The sequence below is a fragment of the Chiloscyllium punctatum genome, chromosome 29, assembly GCF_047496795.1.
Source record: "Chiloscyllium punctatum isolate Juve2018m chromosome 29, sChiPun1.3, whole genome shotgun sequence".
NCBI lineage: Eukaryota > Metazoa > Chordata > Chondrichthyes > Orectolobiformes > Hemiscylliidae > Chiloscyllium > Chiloscyllium punctatum.
The window spans coordinates 58,096,366-58,111,385 of record NC_092767.1 but is presented as its reverse complement, the minus strand read 5'-3'; the positions used below and the strand labels follow the sequence as shown (position 1 = coordinate 58,111,385).

At 42.3% G+C, this 15,020-nt stretch overlaps 1 protein-coding gene across 2 annotated transcripts in view; it reads left to right on the top strand.

The window, feature by feature from the left end:
- The window catches only part of axl (AXL receptor tyrosine kinase), a 219,242-nt gene that overhangs the window by 178,810 nt on the left and 25,412 nt on the right, over nucleotides 1-15,020 (top strand). For both annotated transcript variants that reach the window (XM_072549154.1, XM_072549155.1), the window contains exons 15-16: nucleotides 5,248-5,340; nucleotides 13,533-13,654. In XM_072549154.1, coding sequence (XP_072405255.1) covers nucleotides 5,248-5,340; nucleotides 13,533-13,654 — 215 coding nt within the window. The remainder of the gene's footprint in view (nucleotides 1-5,247; nucleotides 5,341-13,532; nucleotides 13,655-15,020) is intronic.

The window sequence follows — 15,020 nt, the reverse complement described above, 5'->3', positions numbered from 1 at the left end:
GTACTGGTTCACCTATTGCCCTTGACTGACCAGTTCAACCTCCAACTGGTTGCCAGTTCAGGGCAGAGAATATCACGATGCCGAAATATCAGTAGTATTCTTAGGACCAGAATTAACATGATTATCTTTCTGGACCTGTTCCCATAAACAAATATCAGTTTGTTTGCTGTCCCCTCAGTTTCAAAGCAAGCAACTGCTCAAAGTTTAATTCTCAACTTCAGCTCACATTTCCAAAAAAAAGTGAAAGGAATAAAGACTGAAAGTCTCAAGAAGGGACAATCCTGCAACCCAGACAAAGGGGAATGGACACATCACATTCTTTTTTCAGAGATCGTAATTCATCAAAACAATTGTTGCTTTTATACAGATTTATGACTCTTTTCAAAACCATTTGGCACAAAGTCATCCACATGAAACAGTGAGGCTCTTTGTGCTGAAGGCAGTAATCCTGTACTATTCGTAATAACATGAGCATTGCTGACTGATAAACACCTGTTCCTAGAAATTAACCCTAAGTATGTGGTCACACCACAGTCTTTACATTCGTTTCACAGTCTCTAATCACTGGCATTCATAAAATTGAATTGAATTGAATTAGCTTTATTGTCACATGTACTCAACTTACAGCGACTTACAGCGCCATCTTTGGTACAAAGCACCTAATTACAACTTCTTCAGTGACAAGATTAGTGACTGTGTAACAATGTCATACAGCGCCATCTTGGGTGCAGAGAACCTTAGTTAATACAATCATACAATTCTTAGTTACAGAATAGAGAAATGAAGAAAAAAAAATTATACACAATATAACCACAGCCTTCTCATTAAGGCAATGATTTCTTCATTGTCAGGAAAATTTAAATGGAAACTGTGACTGTGCAATGATGATTTAAGGTTGTTAGATATATATTAGCAATCGAATGCACACAGGTTTCCTGCAATACCAAGCAAACCTAGAAATGTTGTGCAAACACGTGACTTATTAATTCATTAATAACAGGTCCTCCATAAATAAATTGTGGAAACTGAACTTAGAAAACAAAGCTAATAATGAAATGGTCAATGCATTTGCTAACTCTGGCAGGGTGTATTATGGGTGATGAAGGGCTTTTGCCCGAAACGTCGATTTCGCTGCTCGTTGGATGCTGCCTGAACTGCTGTGCTCTTCCTGCCCCACTAATCCAGTATTTGCTTTCCAGCATCTGCAGTCATTGTTTTTACTTTCCTGTATTATGGGTGATACCACCACGACTACTGTCTTCAGCTGCCCTTCCCAGACCTATTTGGTCAGCAACTGTGAAACATTACACAGCTTCTCAATGTATTCTGGATGGGTCTGAAATTTCAGACCAGTTTAGCAGCACACTCTATCTCAGAATCATGCTTCAGAAAGTCTAGTTGGGTGGAAACAACAAACTAGCAAGTAGCCAACTAAAGAATCCCCACAGTTTGGAAGCAGGCCATTTGGCCCAACAAATTCACATCAACCCTCCAAAATTCATTCCCACCTGGACCCATCCCACCACCCTATCACTGTAACCCTGTATTTCCCATGGCTAATGCACTTAACCTACACATCCTGAACACATTGGTTAATTCAGCAAGGTTAATCCACCTAACTGCACATTTTTGGACTGTTGGTGGAAACCGGAGAACCAGGAGGAAACCCATACAGACACGGGGAGAATGTGCAAACCCCACACAGCCATCCAAGGATATAATTGAATCCAGGTCTCTGGCACTGAGATGCAGCTGTGCTAATCAATGAGCTACTGTGCCACCCCTTTGGTACACAAACATGGAGAGACAGTATACAGTAAAGGATACTGTTCTAAAAGGTGTATTGGAAGAGAGAGAGAGAGAGAGAGAGAGACCTTGGGCAGGACTGGCAGCTTAATGTTCCAGGATACAAATGCTACAGGAAAGATAGAAAGGGAGACAAGAGAGGAGGGGGAGTGGCATTTTTGATAAGGGATAGCATTACAGCTGTGCTGAGGGAGGATATTCCTGGAAATACATTGAGGGAAGTTATTTGAATCGAACTGAGAAATAAGAAAGGGATGATAACCTTATTGCGATTGTATTATACGCCCCCTAATAGTCAGAGGGAAATTGAGAAACAAACTTGTAAGGAGATCTCAGCTTTCTGTAAGAATAATAGGGTGATTATGGGAGGGAATTTTAACTTTCCAAACATAGACTGGGACTGCCATAGTGGTAAGGGTGCAGATGGAGAGGAATTTGTTAAGTGTGGACAAGACAATTTTCTGATTCAGTATGTGGATGCACTCACTAGAGAAGGTACAAAACTTGACCTACTCTTGGGAAATAAGGCAGGGCAGGTGACTGAGGTGTCAATGGGGGAACACTTCGGGGGCAGCGACCATAATTCTATTAGATTTAAAATAGTAATGTAAAAAGATAGACAAGATCTAAAAGTTGAAGTTTGAAATTGGAGAAAGGCCAATTTTGATTGTATTAGGCAAGAATTTTTGAAAGCTGATTGGGGGCAGATGTTCGCAGGTAAAGGGATGGGTGGAAAATGGGAAGCCTTCAGAAATGAGATAACAAGAATCCAGAGAAAGTATATTCCTGTTAGGGTGAAAGGGAACGCTGGTAGGTAGAGGGAATGCTGGATGACTAAAGAAATTGAGGGTTTGATTAAGAAAAAGAAGGAAGCATATGTAAGGTATAGTCAGGATAGATCAAGTGAATCCTTAGAAGAGTATAAAGGAAGTAGGAGTATAATTAAGAGGGAAATCAAGTGGGCAAAAAGGGGACATGAGATAGCTTTGGCAAACAAAATTAAGGACAAAAGGGTAACTAGGGAGAGAATAGGGCCCCTCAAAGATCAGCAAGACGGCCTTTGTGTGGAGCTGCAGAAAATGGGGGTGATACTAAATGAGTATTTTGCATCAGTATTTATTGTGGAGAAGGATATGGAAGATATAGACCGCAAGGAAATAGATGGTGACATCTTGCAAAATGTCCATATTACAGAGGAGAAAGTGCTGGATGTCTTGAAATGCATAAAAGTGGATAAATCCCCAGGACCTGATCCGGTGTACCCTAGAATTCTGTGGGGAGCTAGAGAAATGATTGTTGGGCCTCTTGCTGAGATATTTATATCATCGATAGTCACGGGTGAGAGGTGCCGGAAGGCTGGAGGTTGGCTAACATGGTGCCACTGTTTAAGACGTGTAGTAAGGACAAGCCAGGGAACGATAGACCGGTGAGCCAGACGTCGGTGGTGGGCAAGTTGTTGGAGGGAATCCTAAGGGATAGGATGTACATGTATTTGGAAAGGCAAGGACTGATTAGGGATAGTCGACATGGTTTTGTATATGGGGAATCATGTCTCACAAACTTGATTGTTACTTCCTCAAAAACTCAAAGGGGATTGATGAGGGCAGAGAAGTAGATGTGATCTATATGGACTTCAGTAAGGTGTTCGACAAGGTTCCCCATGGGAGATTGATTAGCAAGGTTAGATCTCACGGAATACAGGGAGAACGAACCATTTGGATACAGACTGGCTCAAAGGTAGAAGACAGAGGATGGTGGTGGAAGGTTGCTTTTCAGACTGGAGGCCTGTGACCAGTGGAGTGCCACAAGGATTGGAGCTGGGTCCTCTACTTTTTGTCATTTACATAAATTATTTGGATGTGAGCATAAGAGGTACAGTTAGTAAGTTTGCAGATGACAGCAAAATTGAAGGTGTAGTGGACATCGAAGAGAGTTACCTCTGATTACAACAGGATCTTGACCAGCTGGGCCAATGGGCTGAGAAGTGGCAGATGGAGTTTAAGTCAGATAAATGCGAGGTGCTGCATTTTGGGAAAGAAATCTTCGTAGGATTTATACACTTAATGGTAATGTCCTAGGGAGTGTTGCTGAACAAAGAGACCTTGGAGTGCAGGTTCATCGCTCCTTGAAAGTGGAGTCGCAGGTAGATAGGATAGTGGAGAAGGCGTTTGGTATGCTTTCCTTTATTGGTCAGAGTATTGAGTACTGGAGTTGGGAGGTCATGTTGCGGCTGTACATTCGTTAGGCCATGTTGGAACACTGCGTGTAAGTTTGGTCTCCTTCCTATTGGAAAGATGTTGTGCAACTTGAAAGGGTTCAGAAAAGATTTACAAGGATGTTGCCAGAGGTGGAGGATTTGAGCTATAGGGAGAGGCTAAACAGGCTGAGGCTGTTTTCCCTGGAGCATCAAAGGCTGAGGGGTGACCTTATAGAGGTTTACAAAATTATGAGGGGCATGGATAGGGTAAATAGGCAAAGTCTTTTCCCTGGGGTCAGGGAGTCCAGAACTAGAGGGCATAAGTTTAGGGTGAGAGGGGAAAGATATAAAAGAGACCTACGGGGCAACATTTTCACACAGAGAGTGGTATGTGTATGGAATGAGGTGCCAGAGGAAGTTGTGGAGACTGGTACAATTGCAACATTTAAGAGGCATTTGGATGGATATATGAAAAGGAAGGGTTTGGAGGGATATGGGTCGGATGCTGGCCGGTGGGACTAGATTGGGTTGGGATATCTGGTCGGCATGGACGGGTTGGACCGAAGGGTCAGTTTCCATGCTGTACATCTCTACGATTCTATATGTACATATGTTATTGAAGGTGGAAGGATATGTTGAGAGAACTCTGAATAAAGCAAACAGTATTCTAGGTTTAAAAACAGAGAGCAGCGAGGTTATGAAACTTATCTAAAGCACTAGTTAGACCTCAGCTGGAGTATTGTACACGGTTCTTAATGTAACACTTCAGGAAGGGTGTATTGGACAGAGTGCAGAAGAGATTTATAAGAATGGTTCCAGGAATAAGACACTTCAGCTATGAGGAAAAATTGAAGAAGTGAGATTGTTTCCTCAGAGAGGAGAGGCTTTTCAAAATCATGAGGGGTCTTGACAAAGTCAATAAGGAGTAACTGTTCCCACTCATAAATGGATGAAATGGCTTTGCAAAATAAGCAAATCCCCGACAAGACAAAGCTTTTTCACACAGTAAAATTATTAGGGTCTGAAATGCACTGCCTGGAAGTGTGGTCGAGGCAGCTTCAACTGATGTTTTCAAGAGAGCATTGAATAATTATTTAAATGGAAATAGTGTGCAGCATTATAAGAAAAACACAGGAGATTAGCATGGAGTTAAAATGCTCAGAAAGCCGGTACAGATATGATGGGCTGAATGGTCTCCTTTTGCATGATAACAATTATGTAAATTTATGATTTCCTCTCTGCAGTTGCGATTTGTACACGAACCGAAATGGAGGACTTTCTTCGAGAAGCGGTCTGCATGAAGGAATTTGACCATCCCAACGTTATGCGATTACTTGGTAGGGAGACCTAGAAGTGTTTTGCTTTAAAAATAATGTTTTTCAACAAAATATCGGTGGATGAATTATCTGCACCAAGTTATTAATGGATATGATGTAATTCAGATCTGGCTCCAGGGTGACCAAGGATAGGAACTCAATGTCCGTGTTATTCAATTTTCAGGAAAGATAGATGGAAAGGAAAGGGAGGTGGGGTAAGGAGGAGATTAAGACAACACTGGCCTGGATGATGTAGAATCGGTGTGGGTGGAGCTGTGGAACATGAAAATGAAAAGGCATTAATGGAAGTTGTGTACAAACTACAAAACAACAGTTGTGATGTTGGGGACTGTATCAAACAGGAAGTTAGAGATGCATGCAGTAAGAATACAGAAGTTATTATGGGTGATTTCAATCTACATAATGATTGGACTAACCAAACTGGTACCAATGCAATGGAGAAGATTTCCTGGAGTGTATAAGGGACAGTTTCTTCAACCAATATGTCAAGGGTTGGGCGGCACGGTGGCACAGTGGTTAGCACTGCTGCCTCACAGCGCCAGAGACCTGGGTTCAATTCCCGCCTCAGGCGACTGACTGTGTGGAGTTTGCACGTTCTCCCCGTGTCTGCGTGGGTTTCCTCCGGGTGCTCCAGTTTCCTCCCACAGTCCAAAGATGTGCTGGTCAGGTGAATTGGCCATGCTAAATTGCCCGTAGTGTTAGGTAAGGGGTAGATGTAGATGTAGATGTAGGGGTATGGGTGGGTTACGCTTCGGCGGGGCGGTGTGGATTTGTTGGGCCGAAGGGCCTGTTTCCACACTGTAAGTAATCTAATCTAATCTAATCTAATCTAATCTAATCTAAAACCAGCTAAAGAGCAAGCCATCCTAGACTTGGCTTTCTGTAATGAGAGAGGATTAATTAACAACATTGTGGTGCGAGATGCTTTGGGGAAGAGTGACCATAATATGGTAGAATTCTTCACTAAAATAGAAAGTGACACAATTAATTCTGACACTAGGATCCTGAATGTAAAGAAAGCTAACTTTGACAGTATAAGGTATGCATTGGCTGGGATAAGCTGACAAAGGATACTTAAGGGGTTAACAGTGGATAGGGAATGACAGACATTTAAAGAATACATGGATGAACTTCAACAACTGTACACCCCTATCTGGTAAAGCAGGGAAGAGTAAAGCAGGGAAGGTGGCTCAACCATGGCTAATAAGGGAAATCAGGGACAGTGTTAAAGCCAAAGAGGAGGCGTATAAATTTGCCAGAAAAAGCAACAAACCTGAGGATTAGGATAAATTTTAAATTTAGCACAGGAGGATAAAGGGTTTAATTTGGAAATGGAAAATAGAATATAAAAGTGAGCTCACAGAAAATGGACAACTTGAGTACAAAGCTTCTATAGATATGTGAAGAAAGAAAGACTGGTGAAAACAAATGTAGTTTGTCCCTTGCAGTTAGAATCAGGTGAATTCATAATGGGAAACAAAGAGATGGCAGAACAAATACTTTGGATCTGTCTTCACTAAGGAGGACACAAATAACCCTCAGGAGATGCTCGGGGACAGAGGGTCAAGCATTAAAGGGGAACTGAAGGAAATCCTTATTAGTCAGGAAATGGTATTGGGGACATTAATGAGATTAAAACACAATGAGTTCCCAGGCATGATGCTCTGCATCCCAACATAGAACATAGAACATAGAACAATACAGCACAGAACAGGCCCTTCGGCCCACGATGTTGTGCCGAACTTCTAACCTAGATTAAGCACCCATCCATGTACCTATCCAAATGCCGCTTAAAGGTCGCCAATGATTCTGACTCTACCACTCCCACGGGCAGCGCATTCCATGCCCCCACCACTCTCTGGGTAAAAAACCCACCCCTGACATCTCCCCTATACCTTCCACCCTTCACCTTAAATTTATGTCCCCTTGTAACACTCTGTTGTACCCGGGGAAAAAGTTTCTGACTGTCTACTCTATCTATTCCTCTGATCATCTTATAAACCTCTATCAAGTCACCCCTCATCCTTCGCCGTTCCAACGAGAAAAGGCCGAAAACTCTCAGCCTATCCTCGTACGACCTACTCTCCAACAATGACCAACATAATTAAGGAAGTGGCCCTTAAAATAATGGATGCATTGGTGATCATGTTCCAGCACTCTGTAGACTCTGGAAGAATTCCAATGGACTAGACAGTAGCTAATGTAACTCCAATCTTTAAAAAAGGAAGGAGAGAAAATGGGGAATTATCAGCTGGTTAGCCTGACATAGATGTTGGGGAAAATGCTGGAGTCAATCATTAGGGATGTAATAACTGAGCACTTGGAAAGTGGTGACAGAATCAGCCTGAGTCAGCATGGATTCACTAAAGAGAAATCATGCTTGGTAAATCTGCTGTAATTCTTTGAAGATGTGACCAGTAGCGTGGACAAGGGTGAATCAGTAGATGTTGTGTATCTGGACTTTCAAAAGGCTTTTGACAAGATTCCACACAAGAAATTAGTACGGAAAATTAAAACTCATGTTATCAGAGATAATGTATTGACATGGATAGAAAACTGGATTGCAGACAGGAAGTGGAGAGTTGGAATAAATGCATCCTTTCCAGAATTTCAGGCAGTAACGAGTGGGGTGCTGTATGGTTCAGTGCTGGGACCCCAGCTGTTTACAATATACATTAATGATTTGGATGAAGGAATTGAATGTTTATCTCCAAATGTGCAGATGACACTAAACTGGATGGCAGTGTTTGCTGTGAGGAAGTTGCTAAGAGGCTGCAGGGTGACTTGGACAGACTGGCTGAGTGGGCAAATAGTTGGCAAATGCAGCATAATTTGGATAAATGTGAGGTAATCCACTTTGCTCACAAAATCAGGAAGACAGATTATTATCTGAATGGTGGCAGTTTCGGAAAAGGTGAGGTGCAACGAGACCTGGGTGTCATGGTGGAAGAGTCGCTGAAGGTTAGCATGCAGGTGCAGCGTGCAATGAGGAAAGCTAATGACATGCTCTCCTTCATAGTTAGAGGATGAAGTATTGGAGTAAGGACATCTTGCTGCAGTTATACAGGGCCTTGGTGAGGCCACACCTTGAGTATTGTATGCAGTTTTGGCCTCCTAGTCGAAGGAAGAACATTCTTGCTATTGAGTGAGTCCAGTGCAGGTTCATCAGACTGATTCCCAGGATGGCAGGACTGACATATGCGGAAAGACTGAATTGACTGGGCTTGCACTCAGTGGAATTTAGAAGAACGAGGGGGAATCTCATACAAACATATAAATTCTGAAGGGACTCGACAGGCTAGATGTGGGAAGAATATTTCTGATGTTGGGCAAGTCCAAAACTCGGGGTCACAGTCTAAGAATAAGGGGTAAGCCATTCAAGACTGAGGAAGACCATCTTCACTCAGAGAGATGTAAACCTGTGGAATTCCCTCCAACAGGAAGCTGTTGGGGCCAGTTCATTAGGTATATTCAAGAGGGAGCTGGATGTGAAACTTGTGGCTAAAGGTATCAAGGGGTAAGGGGGGAGGGCGCAAGTGGGATACTGAGATTGCAGGGTCAGCCATGATCGTATTGAATGGTGTGCAGGCTCGAAGGGCTGAATGGCCTACTCCTAAACCTACTTTCTATGTAAATATTTAATTTATGATTGCCAGGGAGTAGTCCCTTACATAATGTGAGTCCTGATGCATTTTGACAGGATTGCATTCTATAAATGAAGCTGTGTATCATGATGAAAATAATACACCAAGGACTCAAAATTGTATTTAATTTTGCCTTGACAAGCTTGCACCATGCTGTTCATCTGGAGCAATGCTTAGAAAGCTTGTGATTTCAAATAAACCTGTTGGACTCTAACCAGGTGTTGTGAGATCTCTGACCTGGTGATAACAGGTGACTGTAATGCCTGTTTGGTGATGCTAGACTAACTTGGCTGTGTTTTTTACATCTCAACATAGTGCAACAGGATATTATACATCACGTGTGAGGATGTAGAGATTTCAATTTAACATGTTATGAGGGGTGACCTTGTACAGGTTTATAAAATCATGAGGGGCATGGATAGGATCAATAGACAAGGTCTTTTCTCTGGTATGGGAGACTCCAGAACTAGAGGGAATAGATTTTGGGTGAGAAGGGAAAGATATGAAAGAGACCCAAGGGCCAACTTTCTCACGCAGAGGGTGGTGCATGTGCGGAAGGGACTGTCAAGGAAGTCGTGGAGGCTGGTACAATTGCAACATTGAAAAGGCACCTGGATGGGTGTATGAATAGAAAGGGTTTGGAGGGATATGGGCCAGGTGCTGGCAGGTGGGACTAGATTGGGGTTGGGGTATCTCATCGGCATAAACAAGTTGGACCGAAGGGCCTGTTTCCGTGCTGTACATCTCTATAACTATGTTATCTGTGAGAAAGCACGTACTGACAACGCAGCAATCCCTTAGGGCTGTCAGACTAGATCATGTAGTCTTGTTTCTGCAGTAGAACCTCAGATACAGTGAGAGTGATACTTCCCTAAGCTCACTGAAGTGACTAGTACGGCCAGAATACTGTCCAGAAAGGGAGTTTTGACACAGGTCACATGGTTTCAGGTAGGGCATCCAGGAAGGAATTGCTCAGTATGGGACTTGAAATGGGCAATGGGTCGTTAAGACAAATTGGCAGTGTTCAGCCTAGCAGTCAAGCAACTTCTTCAGTGCATTTGGCTCATAGTGCATCAAGTTGCAAAGCAATTCAGATGTCGGAATGTGTGGGTTCTGCAGAGGACACACCATGCATAGTTACCTAAAGAAGTTAGGGAAGGCATCAAATTTGAGGAAAACAAATGAACAAAGAAGAGCAGCAGGAAGTTCACTTGTTGCATGTTTGATTATTACCTTTTTTTCATTACATGTCATCGTTTAAAAAATGTCATCATACCATGCTCTGTAATGTACTAAAGTAGCCACAGAGTTTTTTTTTACTGGTATAGAACTGTGGAATCCTGTATCCCTAGTAAATAGACAAAAGAATTTAACAAGCCCACAAATAGCTAGTCAAATCCACAGAGCTGGCAAACACTATCGTTTGGTGCTGGGTGGAATTGTTTGTGAAGAGGATCATTCCTTTAATGACCAGATGAACTGAATTTGAGTTGAGGTTGTGTTGTGCTTCAGGAAAATGGGATGTGCCATCAAGGATGAGAGGGGAAAGTTATAAAAGGGACCTCAGGGGTAACTTTTTCTCGCAAAAGTTGGTCGTGTATGGAATGAGCTGCCAGAGGATGTGGTGGAGGCTGGTACAATTACAACATTTAAAAGGCACCTGGATGGATATATGAATAGGGAGGGCTTAGAAGGATATGGGCCAAATGCTGGCAGATGGGACTAGATTAATTTGGGATATCTGGGTCAGCATGGACAAGTTGGATGGAGGGTCTGTTTCCATGTTGTACATCTCTGTGACTCTCTGAATAGTGAAATTTCTAAATGTATATCTCTTGTGATTTTCCCAGGAGGCGATGAATGGGAGAGGCTATTCACAGGTAAAGGGGCAACTGGAAAGTGGGAGGTCTTCAAAAATGACATAATGAGAGCCCAGTATACTTCAATTAGTGCGAAGGGCAAGACTGGTAGGTGTAGGGAATATTGGATGACTAAAGAAATTGAGGCTTTGGTCAAGAGAAAAGGAGGAGGCATATGGCAAGTACTGGCAGCTGGAATTCAGTGAATCCCTCGAGGAATATAAAAGCAGTCAGAGTATACTTGAGAAGGAAGTCAGGAGGGTAACAAGGGGACATGAGATAACTTTGACAATTCGGGTTAAGGAGAATCTGCAAATACATTAAGGACAAAAGAGTAACTCAGGGCTCCTTAAAGATCAATAAGGTGGTCTATGTATGAAACTGCAGGAAATGGGTGAGATACTAAACGAGTATTTTGCGTAATTATTTGCTGTGGAGAAGGATATGGAAACTAGACAACTTGAAGAAATAAATACTGGTATCTTGAAAAGTGTCTATTTTTCAGGGGAGGTGATGTTTGACATCTTAAAATGCATAAAGGTGGATAAACCTATGAGAGCTGATTAGATGTATCCCAGAACTGTATGGGAAGCTAAGAAAATGATTGCCGAATCCCTAGCTGAGATATTTGTATCAATAGCCACAGGTGAGGTGCTGAAAGACTGGCATGTGGAAAATGTTATTATTTAAGAAAGTTGGTAAGGAAACGCCAGGGAACTATAGACCTATAAACCTGATGTCTGTGGTGGGTAAGCTGTTGGAGATGATTCTGAGGGACAGGATCTATAAGTATTTGGAAAAGCACACACTGTGGCTCAGTGGTTAGCACTGCTGCCTTACAGTATCAGGGTCCTGGGTTTGATTCCAGCCTCGAGCAACTATCAGTGTGGAATTTGAACATTCTCCCCGTATCTACGTGGGTGTCCTCCGGGTGCTGCGGTTTCCTCCTACAGTCCAAAGATGTGCAGGTTAGGTGAACTGGCCATGCTAAGTTGCCCATAGTGTTCAAGGATGTGTAGACTAGGTGCATTAGTCAGGGGGATCACAGCGTAGGGGAATAGGTCTGGGTGGGATACTCTTCGGAGGGTTGATGTAGACTGGTTGTGCCAAATAGCCTGTTTCCACACTGGAGGGATTCTATGATTAGGGAAAGTAAACTTGGCTTTATGCATGCACATTCAATGGTATTACCATCACTGAATCCCACACTATCAACATCTAGGGATTATCATTGACCAAAAAAAACTCAATTGGACTCACCACATAAACACAGTAGCTGCAAGAGCAGGTCAGACGCTAGGAATGTTGTGACAAGTAACTCACCTCCTGACTACTCAAAACCTGCCCACCATTTACAAGGCACAAGTCAGAAGTGTGATGTAATATTCTCCACTTGCTTGGATGGGGCAGCTCCAACAACACTCAAGAAGCTTGACACCATCTGGGACAAAGCAGCCTGCTTGATTGGCACTACATCCACAAGTATCCACTCCCTCCACCAACAATGCTCAGTAGCAGCAGTGTGTACTATCTATAAGATGCAGAAATTCACCAAAGATTACCTTCCAAACCCACGACCAATTCAATCTAGGGTCAAAACCTTGTAATTTCCTCCCTAATGGCATTGTGGTGGACTGCAGTGGTTTAAGATGGCAGCTCACCACCATCTTCCCAAGTGTAACTAGGACTGGACAATAAATGCTGGCCAGCCAGCGATGCCTACATCCCACAAATGTTTTTTATTAAAAACTCGTGACTCACTAATTTGATTTAGTTTTTTGATGAAGTGACAAAGAAGACTGATGAAGGCACAGCGATGGCCATTGTCTATATGAACTGCAGCAAAGTTCCACATGTAGATTGGTTAGCAAGGTTAGATCACATTTGAATATGGACAGCTAGCCATTTTGATTCAAAATTGAATTGAAGGTAGAGACAGAGCGTGGTAGTGGAGGATTGTTTTTTGGGCTGGAGGCCTGTGACCAGCGGTGTACCACAAGGTTCGGTTGAGTCCACTGCTTTTTGTCACCTATGTGAGTGATTTGAATGTGAATATAGGGCGAGTGGTTAGTCATTGTGCAGATGACATCAAGATTGGAGGTGTAGTGGACAGTGATGAAGGTTATCTCGACTACAATGGGTCTTTGATCGGATAGGTTGATGAGCCAAAGAGTGGCAGACGGAATTTAATTTAGACAAATGTGAGGTGCTACATTTTGGAAAGGTAAATCAAGGCAAGACTTATACACTTAATGGTAGGATCCTGGGGAGTGTTGCCAAACAAAGAGACCTTGCGGTGCAGGTTAATCGTTCCTGGAAGGTGGAGTCACAGGTATATAGGGTAGTGAAGAAAGTGTTTGGTACACTTGCCTTTATCAGTCAGTACATTGAGTGTAGAAGTTGGGACGTTTAGATTAGATTACTTACAGTCTGGAAACAGGCCCTTCGTGGGCATCAGTGGCTAGACCATCATTAATTGCCCTTCTTAGTTGCCTTTGTGAAGGTGTTGGTGAGCTGCTTTCTTGAACCATCACAGTCCATTTGGTGCAGGTAGCCGCACGATACTAATAGGGTTTGAGTTCCAGGATTTTCACCCAGTGACAATGAAGGAGCATCTGGCTTTAATATTTCCAGTCTGCTGTCATTTAATTTATCACATGGTTTTTCTTCTTTCTTTCTCCAAATACAGGGGTCTGCCTACAGAATCATGAGAATGAAGGCTTTCCATCACCAGTGGTCATCCTTCCATTCATGAAACATGGGGATCTCCACAGCTTCCTCCTGTACTCTCGACTGGGAGAGAGCCCTGTGGTAAGTTCATGCCACAATCTTAGGGATCTGTAAAGCATCCACTCTTGGTAAATGATCATTGGTGCTGGTGGGTTTGATGAGAGAGCACCCAGTCGCCCCTGCTCAATTGATAGGGGTGAACAAATCTTCAAAATTCAAACAGAGACACAGTTAAGGTTAAGTTCATTGATGTTTCTTATGTTGGATATTCAATGACAAGGGCTTGGCAAAGGGGCGTTATGAAGTGAATCATGTGATGGCATCAACCATGGTGTCAAGAAAGCAGCTCACCACTCGTAATTAGGGACGGGCAATAAATGTTGGCCCAGGCAGTGATACTCTTATCCTGTTAGTGACTGGGCCAGACCAGACTCCCTAAAAATATATGAAGAAGATAGTCTTGACTCTAAAATGTTCTTATTTTAAACGTAACTGTAAGGCGTTATGTTCTGGATGCAATACAATTGGTCAAACTGTTGAAGCAAGACATCTTTTATTCATACACTATAATTAAAATACGGAAATAATAAAAATAAAGAAAAGAATTGGCTTAACTGTAACTATCAAAATACTTAATAATATATATGTATATTAACTACAACTAATTAACTGTTCTAATACAGTAACATCCCATAAGCACTCCTTTGGTAAATGCAAATTCAGTAAAATAGATTGTCTGATATGCGATTCTAGCAATAGAAAGAGAATCCTAGATTTTAGCTGTAACAGAAAGAGGAATGAGAGCTTTCATATCCAGCCTCAAGACCACAGCTCCTGCAAAAATCTCAAACTAAAACTCCTGGTTCTGTGGGAGCTTGATCACACCCATTCAGGCTGCTTCTTTGTTCTAACTTTTTTTAAAAACCCAAGGCCTCACAAGCTGTTTACTTTAAATGGCTTTGAGTGGACTGCTCAGTACCTCTGTCTCAACCTTTCTTTACTTAAAAAAAAAGGCAAAATACATCTCTTAAAGCCTCTCTCAATAAATTTATGAGTTTCCCTTTCAACTTCCAGCATTCCGAATGAATGTGTGTCTTGTTACAATTGGGACACCTTGGCTTCTGATTTTCACCTACCCCACAGTACTTTGCTTTCTGATTTGTGGAGGAAACCTCAGGGGCATTCTCACTATCTAGTCTTTGTCTTGGCTACTTGCCTTTCTTCCACTTCGTACCTTTTTTGAGTTTATGAGGGTAATGGAATAAAATTTAGTTTTATGGATTATTGCTATTATTGCTACTGGTCCACATCACGGGTTCTTTATTGCAGAAATTAGTGAATTTTTAAATTCCTCGAAGAACTTTTCATAAATGATTTCACCTTCATTACTTCCATTCACCCATCAAAATTACTTCGCTTAACCCTTTTGAATTCAATGCAAGTTTGT